The 16,881-nt window shown below is 35.9% G+C and overlaps 1 protein-coding gene across 9 annotated transcripts in view; it reads left to right on the forward strand.

The window, feature by feature from the left end:
* Nucleotides 1–16,881, forward strand: part of CCDC88A (coiled-coil domain containing 88A) — a 248,444-nt gene that overhangs the window by 208,149 nt on the left and 23,414 nt on the right. For 2 of the 9 annotated variants that reach the window (XM_019516673.1, XM_019516679.1), the window contains exons 25-32: nucleotides 517–609; nucleotides 837–1,051; nucleotides 8,652–8,735; nucleotides 9,867–10,070; nucleotides 10,403–10,474; nucleotides 11,020–11,103; nucleotides 11,463–11,543; nucleotides 13,596–13,888. In XM_019516673.1, coding sequence (XP_019372218.1) covers nucleotides 517–609; nucleotides 837–1,051; nucleotides 8,652–8,735; nucleotides 9,867–10,070; nucleotides 10,403–10,474; nucleotides 11,020–11,103; nucleotides 11,463–11,543; nucleotides 13,596–13,888 — 1,126 coding nt within the window. The remainder of the gene's footprint in view (nucleotides 1–516; nucleotides 610–836; nucleotides 1,052–8,651; nucleotides 8,736–9,866; nucleotides 10,071–10,402; nucleotides 10,475–11,019; nucleotides 11,104–11,462; nucleotides 11,544–13,595; nucleotides 13,889–16,881) is intronic. The other 7 variants (XM_019516678.1, XM_019516680.1, XM_019516675.1 and 4 more) reach the window with 6 other exon arrangements.

Raw genomic sequence — 16,881 nt, forward strand, 5'->3', positions numbered from 1 at the left:
TAAATAAAAACAGGACAGTCTGATATAAAACAGAACCAATGGCCACCCTATGTCTAACCTCTCTCACAGCCATACAGTTGGTCCAATAAAAAATATCACAAAAAATGCTTGTTTCATACATTTCCTGCCACAACATTACAGCATACCGTTGCAATATTCTCACCCCACTATTTTTAAAACACTCATTTATTATATCCATTTATGGACACAGTGTGAATAAGGTGCAATATGAAACCATATTAAAATCTATTGGATGGCCCATGAAAGATTTAAAAATCTTTTTATTTAGACATTACTTTTTTATATATATAAATTCTATTTTACCTTTCTTACTCCTTTATGATTTAGAAACTCTTGTTTCTTAGCAGTTTACATGCTGCTCCCACTTATTCCCCACCTGAAAGAGAGTCTGCTTTTAGGTAATAAAAAAAGTAAAAGAATATGCAACATAATATAAGCATACAGATATATAATCGTACCCTTGAAATACCAATTGTGGTTCATTTCTATTTACAGTGACAAGTTAAATGAGTTGAGGCGGCAAAAGGAGAAATTAGAAGAAAAGATCATGGATCAGTATAAATTTTATGAGCCATCTCCACCAAGAAGGTACTACCAAATATATTGTGAAAATGAGTATAAACACAAATTTTAATGTGCTAAAGACCTGGCTCTGTTTCCATTCAAACTGGATCATGAGGCTGTCCTCGACTTCAGTGGGAGCAACAGCACACCCTTATCCTGTAGTTAAATAGACATGCAAATATTTTTTTAAATTACAGGACTAACGTAATTCATTATAAATTCAGTAATGGATTTAATTTTTTTTATATTAGGAGGGGAAACTGGATTACTCTAAAAATGAGGAAGTTGATAAAATCTAAAAAAGATGTTAATCGAGAGCGTCTGAAGTCTCTGACTCTTACACCAACCCGTTCAGAATCCAGTGAAGGATTTCTTCAGTTACCCCATCAAGACAGTCAAGATAGTTCCTCAGTGGGCTCAAACTCTCTTGAAGATGGCCAGATGCTGGGGACCAAAAAGAGCAGTAGTGAGTACTTGTAACAAAAAAAAAAAGTGTTTTTAGTTTGAGATTGTTTGGTTAAATGTCTTTCAGAGGTGGATAAAGCCTCAAAGATGCCTATAAAAGTCTAAATCTGATAGAATTGTTTTAAAGTGATGTTAAGAGATCTTGATTGTGCACCCCTTAAAATAGTGACAAAATTCATGGACTTCAATTTTGTCTGATCTAGAGCAGTGGTTTTCAACCTTTTTCCATTTGCAGACCCCTAAATTTTTTTTGAATGGAGGTTCTTTGAATTTCTTTGAATGTAATTTCTTTGAATTAATTGTTTTGAATAGAGGTTCTTTGAATTTCTTTGAATGCAAGTGTGTGTATTTACATACTTTTGATTAATCTTGGTCATTTTTCACAGACCCCATAGACATAGACCACAGGTTGAAAACTGCTGATCTAGAGCCCAGGAGTGTTAGAGATTTTTTCCTTTTTAGCATTTCTGTGAATCTGAATAAAAACATTAACTCTGCAGTATCTGAGAAATGCAGATGACACCTTTTCCCCCAATTTATTTTCTTCCTGCTGTGTTTTTTTTCATCCACATGTGATTTCTTCCATTCTTGAGAGTGTCTGTTCATACTACGTCCACGCTAACATCCTTTAGCTGCTATATAAAGATTGTGTGCCTCTGAACTGCTCCTCCTTAATTCCCTTGATCGTTTTGGTGACAGTATAATAGGGAATTTGAAAAATTATGGATAGAGATAAGCAATAAAAATTATTTGGATCACTGCTGATTCTAAAGATTGAGAGAGACTGTATGCTGAGGTGTAGGAAGATCAGATTTTGTCAGATAATCTGTTAACCTTGACCAAGCCATTTTGTCTTAGCAGTTAGGTTGCATGTGGCCTATTTTGTGCACCATATACTTGTTTCTGTTGTTGCTCATTAATAATTTAAATCATGAAAAATTCAGTGGCAACCAATTAGTTTGATGCCATTCCTACTCATGTTAACAAGTTGCATTTATTGATTATTTAACAGATTCATTTCACTACTGAGGTATTGAGTATATATTTATAAGCATCAATGTATACTTGTATTATAATTATCTTTTTAGTAAGTTCAGTATTTCAGTAGTTTCCGATCACATACAAACTAAAATTTGGTATTCTAGTTATCCCTCTTAAGAATTTTCTTAAACCTTAAAAAAAACCCTCATTCTGGGTTTTGGTCTTGGAGCTTGCTCCACAGACTTAAATAAAAAAGTTATAAAGGTAAGTAATATTTGGATACTTTTAAGGAAATTTAAAAGTTGAACTGATTTTTTTTTTTTTTAAAAGAAGATAATAGATTGGAGGGTCATTGCTGTTAATTGTTTCCATTATTCGAGTTGTAAAATTTGAGAAGCAAGAGTGCTCTTTTCCATTTGGCATAGAAGACAGATACTTTGGTATAATGTTTATGGTAAGTAAAGGCACAAAATTTAGTAGATTAATTAATAGGATTGGAGCTATAGTTGTTATCTCTAACAGACCAGTCCTACTAGATCGCTAATTCTAATTTCTCGCAAGTTTCTCAGCTGTGTCCTTCACCCAGAAAGGGTGTTCAGTTTCTACTTAAGATTGTCTGCAACAAGTGACTACTGTCTCCAAGCACATCCCAGAAGAAAAAAGGACTATTTTGTGGAGAAAAAATAACATAAGCATTAGGTCTTTAGGGTTGTTATGATAGTAGATTGTTATTATGAATTGTTTTGATATGTGGAAGGAAAGAAGCAGATAGAAAAAAAGCTGAATGGTCTTCTTTTGGACCTACAGGCAATGCTTCCACTGAAAAATGATGCTAAAAACTCTTAGTATATTCTCATTAAGAAACTACCAAAGGGTATATGTCTCTAAAGCCCCTGGCAGATGTTACACTTAACATGTGATTATCCAGTTAATCATGTCTTAAATGGTAACCTGGACACACATTCATTCAGTTAATGGCACAGTAAAACAGAAAATAAGCCACAGAGTTATTGCTTAAAAATGTGTAATAACTTTGTGGATAGTTCCCATCGCATCATAATTTTTGCATGTGTGGCCAGTCCCAAAGCCTCCATGTGTTCCCACACCTTGGAGCACCAGTCAGCTGACTAATCTCCCAGCTGGAGAGACACTAGCAATATGGTATTATGTGGGATTGGAGATCATATCCCAAATCATGTCTCCTGCCACGTATGTGTAGTGTGGCAGGAGGCATGATTGTTGGGGTCACAGTTCAGCTCCCATTGCGCCTTTTTCTGAATGTCTCCTAGGGGCCTAAAAGGAAATACTTTATAACCTGATCCAGCTTAAAATAAACACTTTTTCTTGCCTGTATTTTGATTTGCTTTCCTTCAGTTACTTTGTCTTTACTAAAGGAAATGATTCTCCCCTCAGATGTGACATTAATGAGTTATTAAAAGACCTTATATCTGCTTAGTCTTCCATAAATTCATTAATGAGAAACCCCGCTCCAGTGGTGTGGACACTGGAGTGAGCACCTGGAAGCCCAGAAGTTGAGAGTTTGAGACTATAGCAGAAGCGCTCATGGCATAGCCATCTCAGATTCCAATAAATCTGCAAATTCTGCTAAATACCTTGTCACAAGGATACAAGAAAGGAAAAAAAGATTAATGAGAAACTGGTCTCTGACAAGAGAATCTTTTGCATTAGCTGTTAATTCATTGTAAATCAGGTGCTTTGTGAACGTGTCTGTTTGGCAGTACAGGCAGTCCTCAGACTTACAACACAATTGGTTCCTGAAAACCGCATCTTAAGTTGAAACGCCATAACTCAGAACCGTAGAAACAATGTTATAAATGAGGAATTGGTTCCTGAACCAAGGCCCAGTACCCTATTTTCACCAAAAATAACCCAGAATTTTGTACTCAATTGTAGATGAGTAATATAGATACATCAGTGTTGTAAATAGCAATCTCATTGATTTGGAAGGACTACTTCCAGGTGCCTTTGCTGGACTTTCAGAAGGGCTCTTGGTTAGACTTTTTGAAGGGTTCTTGGCTGGAGTCTTCTCAAGAGTCTTGTCTGCTTGTTTTCCTTCTCCACCAGACTTCTGCTCCAGGCTCCTGACCCCCACCAGAGCACACCATGCTGCTGCCCAAACACAGTGGCCACAGTACCTGCCCCGTGTCCTGGGCTGGATTTGGCCTGGAAGGAGTCCTAGGGTTCCCATATGGCCTGGGGCCATAAATGAGTTTGACACTCCTGAGTTAAATAAATCCTCTCATTCCTAGCTTCTTAGAGATTTGTACTTGTGGTGAATCTCCTAAGAATAGAGACCTGTGCTGACAATGCTCAAAGTAGAAAAGAATAGGTATTTAACTGGAGTTCTCTATGGAAGTTTGGAACCACATAATCCACTTTTTATCTCCACTTTTTTGTTTATTTGAGTTCATTACATTCTATGTAAATAGAAAAAAGTGAGATTGATGGTAGGTGAAAGTTTTGTACTCTTTCTCTTCTTTAGGTGTGAGCAAGGAATTTTCTTACCTTATGGAAAGTGCTAGGATCTTAAAGCCATTGAGTATTAGGGGTCCAGAAGATCTAGAGACCTTTTTCCTGCAAAGGAGCTGAAGAGGGAATATCAACTGTTAGATCTTCGTCTCTAACAGACTTTATCTTCTCAAATGCTGTTCTCCCACGCTCTCTCTCACATTAGTTTCAGAAGATTAAGAGATTTTAGAATCGGAATCTCAAGAGGAAGTATCATTATCTTCTTCACCTCCTGGCAGTTCACTGGTTCAAATGTCAGTATTCTAATCTGATTATTCTTGGTGAGAAGAGAACTGCTGAAGCCCTAGATCTTAAACTAGAGAACTCTCTTGTTCTTTATTATTAAGCTTCAGATCAAGTTATCAGGGACTCAATCTCTCTCTTATATATAAAAATATACCATACATACTACTCTGTGTAGAGAATATTATTTTTGAAATTTAGAAGTTAATCTATTGTTTTATCATTTAAAATTAATTTGAAATGGTTTTGTATCTTGCTTCTGGTTTTGTGCCTTGTAATCCTGTGAAGGTTTGAAGTGATGATTTTGCGGGATCCCTTGGGTAAATAGTTGCCTGCAGACAGAGGAAAGTACAGTCAATGGCCCAGGCAGCTCCTTCCAGGCCTGTGTTCCTGTATTAAATGTTGCTTCTTTGTCTGTCTTTTCCTTCCTAATTATCTTAATAATGGAATTACACAGGCTTTTCAGAATTTCCCTGTAGTTAAAATCCACTGAAATTTCCTACATTGACTTCATTTGGAAAAAAAACTGCTATAATTAAATTATTAACAACTAATTATTATGATTTATAGAGGCTAAAAATAGGTAATAACTTGAAGTAACTCAACCAATAACCACTCGTAGCCTATAGCTGATTTGGATACATTCATATTTTGTAAAGATGCAGTAGTTGTGTGTCAAGAATTTTTATTAGATTACCCAATTGTTTAGTGGCTGCCTGCTAGCTTTCAGTAACAGTAGGCAAAAGGTTTCCTATAGCCTCTCTTCTACTACTGACCAAGACAGCATTGAAAAATGTAGAGGAAAGAAGCCCTTAAAAGTGCAGAGACATCAGGACTTGGAAGTTTGATTTTTTCCTCCCTCCACTCCACCTTTCAGTTTAAAGCATCAGATTAATTATCAGCTGTGGGCCTGCATCGTCACCTGCAGGAGTGGTGGTGTAATTGTAATCCCTACAATTAATCGGGGCATTCTAAAACCACCTGAAGATCTATGCCTGCCCCTTTCCATTGTAGTATCTGTATCTGAGAGTTGACAGACATAGTCAGATGTCAAAAAGGACAGTATGTTTATGCTTGCCTGATCCCCAGTTCCATAAGTTTCTGAAACCTAGGAAATACCAAAAAAATGTCCTCCTCACTTGGTCCTGAGAGGCAGAAAAATATAGTGATTAAAATGCTTAGATAGGAAGGTTTCATTCTGTAAGAACACATAACTAATTGTTAAGCAGTGCTAGCAAAATTTTACCTGAAAAGGCTTCCTTTTAATAGAGGAACTTTTGTTGCAAGAGGCTCAGACAGAGCATACTAGGTCAGTACATAATGTTTCATATTGCTAGACTTTGTGATGCCATTAGCCCTGCATGTGAAGACAGTGGCAACTACTGTTCATGGGTACTTAACCCTCTTTCTTAAAATCTTTGACTTGCCAAGGGAGATATGAAAAGCTATAGAAAATAAGCACTATAAGGAGCCTGAATTGTTTGGGGTTAAGACAGATTGGTGACAGTGAATGACAAAGGACATAATTATCTATTTCTGACTTACTGGCCCTGAAAACCAATCTAAAACTGGTTATTTATATTTCTGTTAGAAATTAATCTGTTGGTTTTGTATGCATTCTTTTGGCAGACAGCTAAATAAAACTGTATCCCTTTACAGGGGTAGATAAAAAATGTGATTTCTTTACAGAGGATTTAACCTCTCTACCTTTTTTAGCAATCTAATATTGAAAATATATTTACTATACTTGTTTCCTGTGTAGGTCACAATGCTTCCTGTTCTTCTTCCAATTCTGACCCATGTCAGGGTCTAAAAAGTTGACTTGTATTAGGGTTTTGCAACTTCTCTCTGGTCAAGACACTTTTGTAATTTGGAATTGTGAACATTTTCTTTATGTTGATTGTTTTAATGGTATAAAACTATATTTCATTATAATGGAAGTTGTAGAATATGCTGCCTTTTGGTTTTATTGTAATATTTGAGGCTAGATTTTAGGAGTCATGTTGCAGAGGAGACCTCTAAATGAAGTTTAGTTGAATCAATATGGTCTCATAGTTCTGGTTGTGTGCAGCAAAAATTCTCTCAAAATTCATAGGTATATAGTACATTGTCCTCTCAGCTGAGCAGAAGGTGATAAGGAAACATGGTTAATGATCTTCCTTTAGCTGCTAGTCAGTTCTCCTTTGGAAATTTGGTTTGGAACTGTGATAATTACACTGCCTGCCATATTATTATGGCTGCCATCATTACCTCCTCTCCTGTTGTGTACTCCTGTGCAGACCAAAAACAGTCTTGCCTTGATATGCAAAAGAAAGATTTTAATAGGTTAAAAAGTACTTAGCAGCATCCATTTAAATACAAAAACATTTCCTCATCACTTATGGCAGGTATTTTTTTTCCATCACTGTTGTGGTAAAAGATAGGTGGGTACATTTTATTTCATCTAGTAGTTTTTTGTTTTAATTTTGCATAAATCTAATATTAATTTATTTTTATAGGAAACTATATTGGAAATACTGTACAAATTCATTATGGAAATTAGGAAATTTGATTTCTCTGTTGAAGTACCACTCCTTACACTGAAAAAAATATAGAGCAAACACAGATATAGAGACCCTTTGTGGAGAGAAATGTAGAAGAAGCAAAAGTGTCTGAAAATGTGGAAAATGTATATTTAAAAAAATGCTATGTAGGCATGTCATTGTTTCAACAAAAATACTAATGTTAATGACAAAATTTGTGTCTATAAAACTCAGAGAGCAAAAACCTGTAGCTCTTTCTGAGCTGGTGGGCTTTGCATCACATATGCATGCAACTGAAGCTAGGGCTTGTACATACATGAGCACCTACAAATAATTTCTAAGACCCGTTCTGTCTGAGATTTGTCTTTACATTACCATTGTTTGCATGTGGCTTCTTTCTCTGGCTATGTCTGCTTGTAACAAGTTACTGCTGCAGAGAAGTCCAGCCAAAAGACAGGAGTAACTTGTGATTTTTGCTTTTTATAATATTTATTGTAATGTTCATGCTGTTTGCAGACATTACATGAATTATTTTATTTTGTCTCTGATTCCTTCATCTCTGTCAAACTACACCCCCAATTTTGGTTTTTGTGTATATTTGTCTTTGGATCTTCTCTTTGGTTCTTGTTTCCAGTAGACATTTGGTATGGTACCATATCAGCCAATAAATCTTGATTACCAGCATAGATTTCATAGATTAGTGGATTTTTCTAGGAAATAACTACAACGTTCTACACTCCATGAATCCCTTGAACATATGTACCTTAGAAAGAAGTGTATAGGCAAAAATGAAAGAGGGAGAGATATTAATATGTACAAAACATAACAAGTAAATACTGTTTAAAAATTTAGAATACAAGTAAATTAGGTAGAAAATCAAATTAGAAATGGCATTGATGTTATAAGTAGCAAGTAATAAGATACAAACACTTTAAAATGGATATTTTATCAATCCTACAAGTTAGTCAATTTTCAAAAAAAATTTCACATTCAAAGAAAATTTGTTACTTATTTTATACAGATTCTCTTCAGAGAAGTTCCTTCTGTTTTTTTCAGGAACTTGGGAAATTAGAACTTTCAAAGTATATTGCATTCCTCACCTTGGTCTTCAGTGCTTTTCTGAGTATATTAAAGGTTTCACAGTATACTTTTCATATTTCATTGTCACGCAGCAGCATGAAAATGATAGATCTTAGCATAGCATACATAGCTGAAACTCAACATTCATTTCTGTCCTTAGTTTCAACATTTAACTTCCATCTGTTCTTCTCCCTTTTTTTCTTTCATTTCCCTGTTTCCGTTTTTCCTCATGCTATGACATAAAAGTGGTTGCACTGAAAAGACTGCCCTTTTTGAGGAACAGACCGAAGGAAAAAGACAAAATGAAGGCCTTCTACCGTCGCTCCATGTGTAAGATTTTATGACAGTTCAGCTTCTCTTAAATGGCTACACTGGCTTCCATTACTAATTTTTCACTAACCTTTCCCCTGGACTGCGCTATATTTTCCCTATTTTGCAAGGTGCAAGTCCTGCTGCTATATAACAAGGAGCTGGAGCATTTTTTTCAAAACCTTATTTATATATATGCTTAAGATAAGTATATATATTAAGTATAAATATGAATAGTATATATTAGTATAAGCATATTGGTATAAGTATATATACTAATATACTTAATATAAATATATAATATGCGATGCTCACTTCTTATATATAATATATATATATATACACACTTACATATACACATACATATTTTCAGTGTATTGTGATTACATATCTTTATATACATATTTACTGTATATACACATTGTGCATATATGTGTATATAAATTCACAGAGCACTTGATAAATTTAGATCGTTTGAAATTTTAGTTAAATTCCGCTTTTTGTAATCATTCTAATTAATTATCTTATTTTTTTTATTAAAGAATCTTTTGATTGAAAAATAATGCAAGGATATAAGGTCTGTTGCTCTTAAAATATTTGTCATATTTTTTCCTACCATGATAATCTGGGGTTTGTTTTTTTTTTAAATGACGGGGTAGAAATAGCATTGTACAATAAAGATGAATGCCATCTCTTTTCTCATCCTTTTACATAATATCATATAATAAAAAGACACAGTATTCTGGCAGTAATAAAGTTACCAGCACTGAATAAATACTCCCTTGCTGTTGCCAACACTGAAACTGTATTAGCACCTCTGCCCATTTTACCCTTTTTCATTCCATTTGTCATTGTAAAACACCATATCAAAGCTTCTGACTCATACATTGCCTATCATTGTAGCACAAGCATGGCAGTCGTTCCTAATAAAATGAAAAAATCATATCTGAACTGAAAGAAATCTTTGGTGCTTAACACTTTTCATTCATTGAGCTGATTGCATGTCATAACATGGATGATTCTGTGTTTGTAGCTTTCAGTATTCAATATGCTTTAATGCTTAGACAAATATCAAACATTTTGCAATACAAAATAAGAATGAAAACAAATACATTGACCATGCTGATTCATTTGCTTTCATTTGCATCCCAGCCATGAATGACCTGGTGCAGTCCATGGTCCTAGCAGGAGGACAATGGACAGGTAGTTCTGAGCATCTGGAGGGTCCTGATGATATATCTACGGGTAAAAGGAGAAAAGAATTGGGAGCTATGGCCTTCTCTACTACAGCTATCAACTTTGCAACTGTCAACTCTTCTACAGGCTTCAGATCCAAGCAGTTGCTAAATAATAAAGGTATAGGTAGAAGCTCTTTGCACCGTGATGTGATTATGTTAGTAACATTGATTTTATATGAATCATGGTTTTGTTCCTTCATGTTTTACATTCCTCAGCAGCTAATAACGTGAAAGATTAAATTTCAGTAATAAGAAGTAATTGAATGGGTTTAATTGTTCTAATTGTAAAATACTTCAGGGGTTTTTGTTTTTTTCCCACAGAAGTGCTACATAAATAAAGATGGAATGGATTGAAAAGAATTATTTCATTACATTTTACAGATGACAGTTTTTAAATTACCTTTTCTCAGTTAATTTTATTTAACACCCTGCTTTGTCTTTTACATGTAGATACTACATCCTTTGAAGATGTAAGTCCACAAGGTATTAGTGATGATTCTAGTACAGGATCAAGAGTTCATGGTAAGATGTGAACTTTAATAAAGTACTAAATTAAGGATACATTATGTGAATGCTAAAGAAGTTTGCACAAAAACAATGAATGGCAACATTACAAGTGAGCATGTTTTCTAGAATTTGCATATCACTTAACTGTGGTATCATTTCTTCAAACCTAATACTTCCCTCCTTTCTCTGTACAGCAATTTTTCAGCTAACTTGTATATTTTTAATAGGAAGTATCTATAAAGTGCATCTGAACAGGATCCAAGTGTATTGTACATTTTAAAATTTATATGGATTTAATTATGAAATAGAACTTTTAACTTAGACTCCTCTTCAATCTAAAAAAAATAATGATTCACTAGTCTAAATTTCTCCTTCCTTCATATTTTCATTGAGTAAAAATGCAAAGTGAAAGCTAAAATAGAAGTAATTAGAATAAGTGAAATTGAAACTACTTTACTTTATGAAAAACATTTAAATGACTATAAGCAAAACATCAATAAAGTATTTTGATTTAACATTCTGGAAAGTGTTAATCCAAGTATCTCCCTTGTATTGGATAGGAGTGCAGGACATTAACTGTGCAGATGCTCTTGCTCCTGTTCGTGGCATTTCAACAATGTGCAGGGTTCCTTGTCAGATCTGTTGTAAGTGACATAATCACAAGCAGCTTTCTGCATGCTGTTCTATTCATCTATGAAATCCTGGTTTCCCACTAACAAATCTTACTCAATTCTAAACGTGCACTCTATTTTTCTTTTCCTTGTTACCTTACTGTTCCTGTAGTGCCCTTTTCTAAAGTGTCCTCTTGGACTGCCTGGAAATCCCTTCGCTGTCTGATCTGTAAGAAACAACACTTTGTTCACAGTGGGCATGTTCAGCCTGTGAAAAGTGCATGATACCTGCTTCAGAGCATTCTGTGATCAGAATGTAAAGGTAGTGTCATCTGCTAAAATTTTGTTTATCATGCTGTCTCCTGATTTTTTATTTTTTTTTTTAAATTTAGCTTCCAGACCAGCCAGCCTTGATAGTGGCAGAACATCCACTAGCAATAGCAATAATAATGCTTCGCTTCATGATGTCAAAGGTATGCTGTACGTGAATTTACATATATGCTTCATTCCATGATTTCATCTGTAAGATGGTCTCTACTGTAAAAGATTCATAGCGCATCTTTCCCTTTACATTTATGCCTTTCATTTTCTAAATTAGGGATGAATATAAACAACGTAGAACTTTACATGCTTGTAGTAAATACCAAAGTAGAAGCAATTACAATATATTAATTTGAAATTATGTCTAAACAAACCTAATCAAAATAGAAAATAAATATATCCTGATACATATTAACCACAAAATGAATTTTAATTCAGTAATACTTGAAACAAATAAGTAAGTCTCCTTAATTTGTTGTATAGCATGCATGTGCTGCTGGAATCTTACTGCAGTAAAATCTGTAAAATGTCCAACACAAATTAACTGAAATGGCTTCAAAATATATTTATTAATCACTCTCAAAATATGTCAAACTTTGCCTTTAAAAATTAGATAGTATTACTATTTTATTAGTAATTTTCCCAGTATTTCCGCTGTTATTTTTTAAAACCATTTTAGTGCTGTTTGTGATGGACATTCCACAAGATTTTGTATTTGCTATTGGCTGGAGAATACTACATGTTAGAGTAGTACCCATAAGCTCATATGCATAAGAATGCTTGCAATACAATTGATAGATATTTTCTGGATTTTGTCCGTTTGCTGAGAAATGTAGAGATGAATGTGAGTGCAGGATTTTGTTGGCTTTGTTCATTTCCTGTGGCTTTAATCTAATGGGTTTGATAGTTTCTACTATGACAGGTCCTTGAAGTAGTTGGCATTCAAGATTGTATGTGGCACATCAACAATTTCTAATATAAACTATTGATTATCTTAAAATGTAGTTACAATGTTTAGAACTAGCAAGAGTTATAATACACATATTATATTATTAAACATGAATTTTGGCACTGTTCCCATAAGAAACGTTAAAAGTTGAAGGGACTTTGTTTTGTACTTATTGTCATATTCTGCTTTTAGGTTACTATGGATGCTGACAGACGTAGAAAAAAAACAAAACAGTGCTTTACCGGAAAAGGAAGCGCATTAGTTCAACTTGGCTCCCTAGCATCTGTATATATGGGGTGCTTCAGAGGGGCTTTTTGGTGCTTTTATCTAATAGCTGCTTGAATCAGCTATTAGGTAAAATGCCAAAAAGCCCTGCTGGAACACCTGATATATACAAATGTTGGGCAAGATGGGTGAAGCTAACGCAGTACCTCTTCTTGGTATTCACTGCACTTGGCATGGGGGCACACTGAGCTTAAAGTAAAGTGCTGTTTTGGTTTTGGGTTTTTTTTTGTGTCTGTAAGTAGCCAATCATATTAAACTAAAATTGACATTATAAAGAATATAGACCTAGAAGAGGCCTCCTGGGCCATTGAGTCCAATCCCATGTGTTTTTCTAGCTCTTGTTTACCCAAGAGAGTACCAGAATTATTACCACTTCAAATTATCACACGCAGCTACCAGATTCATTACTCAAAACATGAAGAACATACTATACCAAGCCATAAATAAAACTGGGGGAAGGAGTGGACATAGATGAGGTCATTGCCATTGTCCTGCTAGTACAACATCAGGGAAGTAGTTGATTAGGAACATCACTTCTGAAATATATATATTTTTAAACCTTGTTGAAGAATTGACAGATTTTTTTCTTCATATTCCACTTTTGGTGTCTTATTTGTATAAGAGATCACATAGTAAGAAGGAGATGACAAATATGCACTTACATATTTGAACAAATCCTGTATTGTACTGGTTTGAATCTAGTACTATGGAGACAGAAAGAGATTTCAAGTGAAGGATATTGTTTTATTTGAAAACCTGAAAATTCAGGTTAAAAAGCTGCAACAGGTAAGTCTAGGAAAATAAATTGTATAAAACTTATAGTAGACTGCTTGATTTGTCTTATGGAAGAAAATTAGATTCTTCAGCATTTTAAAGAAACGTGTAACAAGTATTATGAATATCTTTAATAGTAGTCCAGGTATTGTTTAGAATGTATTGTTTAACAACGTTCATGTAATTTCTGTTACAGAACACTTAATACTGTTTACCCCAAAAGCAGGTGCAGTTAACAACCAAAGCAGGCCACAGAGTCACAGCAGTGGGGAATTTAGTCTGCTTCATGAACCTGAGGCTTGGTCTAGCAGCAGCAGCAGTCCCATCCAGTATTTGAAAAGTCACACCAGGTCTAGTCCTGTGCTCCAGCAAAGGTTGCCTGACACATTGGACAATCAAGGAAAGCATATCAAAACTGGTTCTCCTGGGAGTGAGGTTGTTACTCTGCAGCAATTTTTAGAAGAAAGCAACAAGATTACCTCAACTGAGGTTTGTAAACAGAAATATTGTAACTTAGCTTTAAGACTACAAAATATCCTATTTTTCACACAGATTTAATAGGTGCTTCCAATGGATACCATTTGCAAGACCCCCTTAAATGATATGTGACATTGTCAGCTTAATTATTAGGTGCAACACTTAGATTTGCTTAACGAGAAAGAAAAGGGTAAAAACGTTTCAGAGCATATGTGAGATTATGCTTAGTAGGAGCTAAATGGCATTTTGGGATAAGGCATTTTTACTCAGTCTGCAGAGGGGAAAAATATTTCTGCCCACCAGGGACTAGCAGAGGTGCTCAAATGACAGGCATTTCATTTAAATGTCACTGTGCCTTTCTCTTATTAAAAGGGAAGTAGATCTTCAATCTACTTTAATTTGAAAAAAAAACATTTAAAAGCCTAAGAATCTGGAGATGGTCATCCCTTCTCTGGCCACTGCATTAAGTAAGGAAAGATGAGGACACTTGCACAAAATTGTCTGACTGATGCTGTTATTCATCAATGCATGTGTGAGTGGCTGTACAGCATCCACACAGCACTTTTGATGCTAATAACTGGCAGTTTTAATAAGCAGCGACAAATTAAAGTGATCAAAGTAAAAAGCCCATGTGGAGTCTGCCAAGGAGCTCTGTACAGTGTTTGGTGCTTCATTGTATTTTACTTGTTAATTCTAGCAGCTGGCAGAGAGAAAAGCATGTACAGATTTTAGTTTAATTCTTTATTATAATAAGCAGCTAATAATATAAATTGGGGTCTTAATAAACAGTGGAAAATACATGTGATTTTTTTTTTTCTGCATATGTTTGTATTTTCAGTTTTGATTCTAATATGTGCCTGATTTAATTCATTAAGATTTTAAGGGCATCTGAGTAGTATTTGGGAAGGGTATGGAGGTAATTTGTAGCACACCAGCCAAAAAAATTACCCCTGCTGTCCTAAAACATTCTTGCAATTCCCATTACAAGTGATAAAACTAGAAATAGGAACTGTAGAGGGACTCTGTTGTTAGCAAGTTCAGTGTCCTGTTGTTGCAGGCAATTACATCATATATAATCCTTTTTCTGACAATGTCATTTGATGCCAAGACAATTAAGTTCCCTTGACTTGGTTATGATTTGGAGTAAAATTTTATTCTTTAACTGCCCTGATGCTGGAAACAGAACCATTTATGGCCACATACAATATTTTGCTCTGGTCTAGATCCAGCTTTTGGGATCTGTACATTCCTGAGGTTAAAACCAGAAATATCTGCATTTGTTTTAAAAAGACCAGATGGCTTCCAAACCTTTCCTTCAAGATTTTCTTTCTGGCTCAAAGACTCTTGTATGCTTGCAGTAGTCCAGCTTCAACAGCAAGGGTATAGTGTGCCCTCACCAGGACTGTACAGTCTGGTAGGTAAGGCTGTCTTCTGGGAGATGAGACATCTGGTTTGAACTCCCTCAGGCTGACAAAGGTCTAGAATCCACGCCTCCAGTCCCTGGGTGAGTGCTCCAACCACTAGACTATTATGTAAAAAGCAGACATCATCACTATCTCCTCTTGTGGCTGCGCTGTTCATGTGACAGTAACGGGGGTGCTGTGCTTTTACTAAACTCAGTGCTCTTGGTGTGAGTGAGGTGTGCCAAGAAGTTGTCTAATAAATTATGCCATTCTAGAGACATAAGTGAAGTTTAGGCATCACCCCACCCCATTCTTAATTACATCAGAGTCAAACTGGAGTAAAGCACCCAGCTGCTCAGACTAGGGTGCTTCACTGCGTTTGTGCACCTAGGGGTCTTTTTAGTTTATAATGTAGATGCTGAATGAATCTAAGAACATATAGGGTTCTCTGGTCACTGGCATAGAGTTATTCTGGATTCCTTTTTTTGTTACTAAAGCTCCTAAATCCTGCCTACACCCTGTCTCGATACCTGCCTGGATCTGACCAGAAATCCATCCCTGTTCACTTGAGCACTTAAGCATATGAGAACGTCCCATCCCATTTGTAAAAGTAAAACTGTGCTTAAGTGCTGTGCTGAAGAAAGATGGACTATAATATTTGTCAAACAAGTGCCTAAGTGCTTTGTTTAATTGAAATCCTGGAGAAAAATATATTAAGCTTGTCATCAGGCTTGTGCTGAACATATTAAGCTTGTCATCAGGCTTGTGCTGAAAGTCAGTCTTTCAGAAGAGATCTTCTATAACTGTTTATTACTTGGTGTAATTGAAGTCTACTTCAAGAGCTGGATGCCAGCATAGACCTACATTAGAAGTGTCAAAGATACAACCCCACGGGTCAGATTTGTCCCTCAGGGCCCTTTCATCTGGCCCCTGGTGCTGCAAGGAGCATAGAGGGTACAGGCAACCCCTGTTTAACACTGTTTCACTTAGCACTATTTTACTATAATGCTCATTTGAAATTGATACCTGATTTCACTTAGCGCTCGGTGAGTTTCATTACAATGCTTGTGATCACCATCTTGGGTCATTAAAAACAATTGTGGTTGCCATCTTGGATCATCAGATATTTTTGGTTTCACTTCACGCTCATTTCGCTTAATGCTTGTTTTTTCAGGAACCGATTAAGAGTGCTAAGCAGGGATTGCCTGTACTCTGATGGCACCACATATGGTGCTCACTCTGGCCTACATTGACTCCGTGCCAGGTTACAGTGGCACATCCCAGAGCAGCTGTTGCATGCAGCCAGGCCCTGGAGCAGCCATCATGTGCAGCACAGCCCAAGAGTAACGGTCACATAAAGCCTAACTCTGGAGCAGGACTCTGGAGCATAACATGTAGTGTCTGCTAGACCTGTGTGAAGCGGCTAGTATTCGCTTTGGATTCAGATTTGGCTGATTCAGGGGGCAGTACCCACTGCCTCCCACTGCCCCACACTGTGTGGAGGGCTCTGCATGAGTCCCCTGACCCTCTCCCCTGCTGCCCCAGGCTTCCCATGGCTGTCCTGCCTGCCATAGGTCTGGCTCTTTAAGAAAAAAAACAAAC

The sequence above is a fragment of the Gavialis gangeticus genome, unplaced genomic scaffold, assembly GCF_001723915.1.
Source record: "Gavialis gangeticus isolate Ggan-Ray unplaced genomic scaffold, GavGan_comp1, whole genome shotgun sequence".
In the NCBI taxonomy this organism is placed as follows: domain Eukaryota; kingdom Metazoa; phylum Chordata; order Crocodylia; family Gavialidae; genus Gavialis; species Gavialis gangeticus.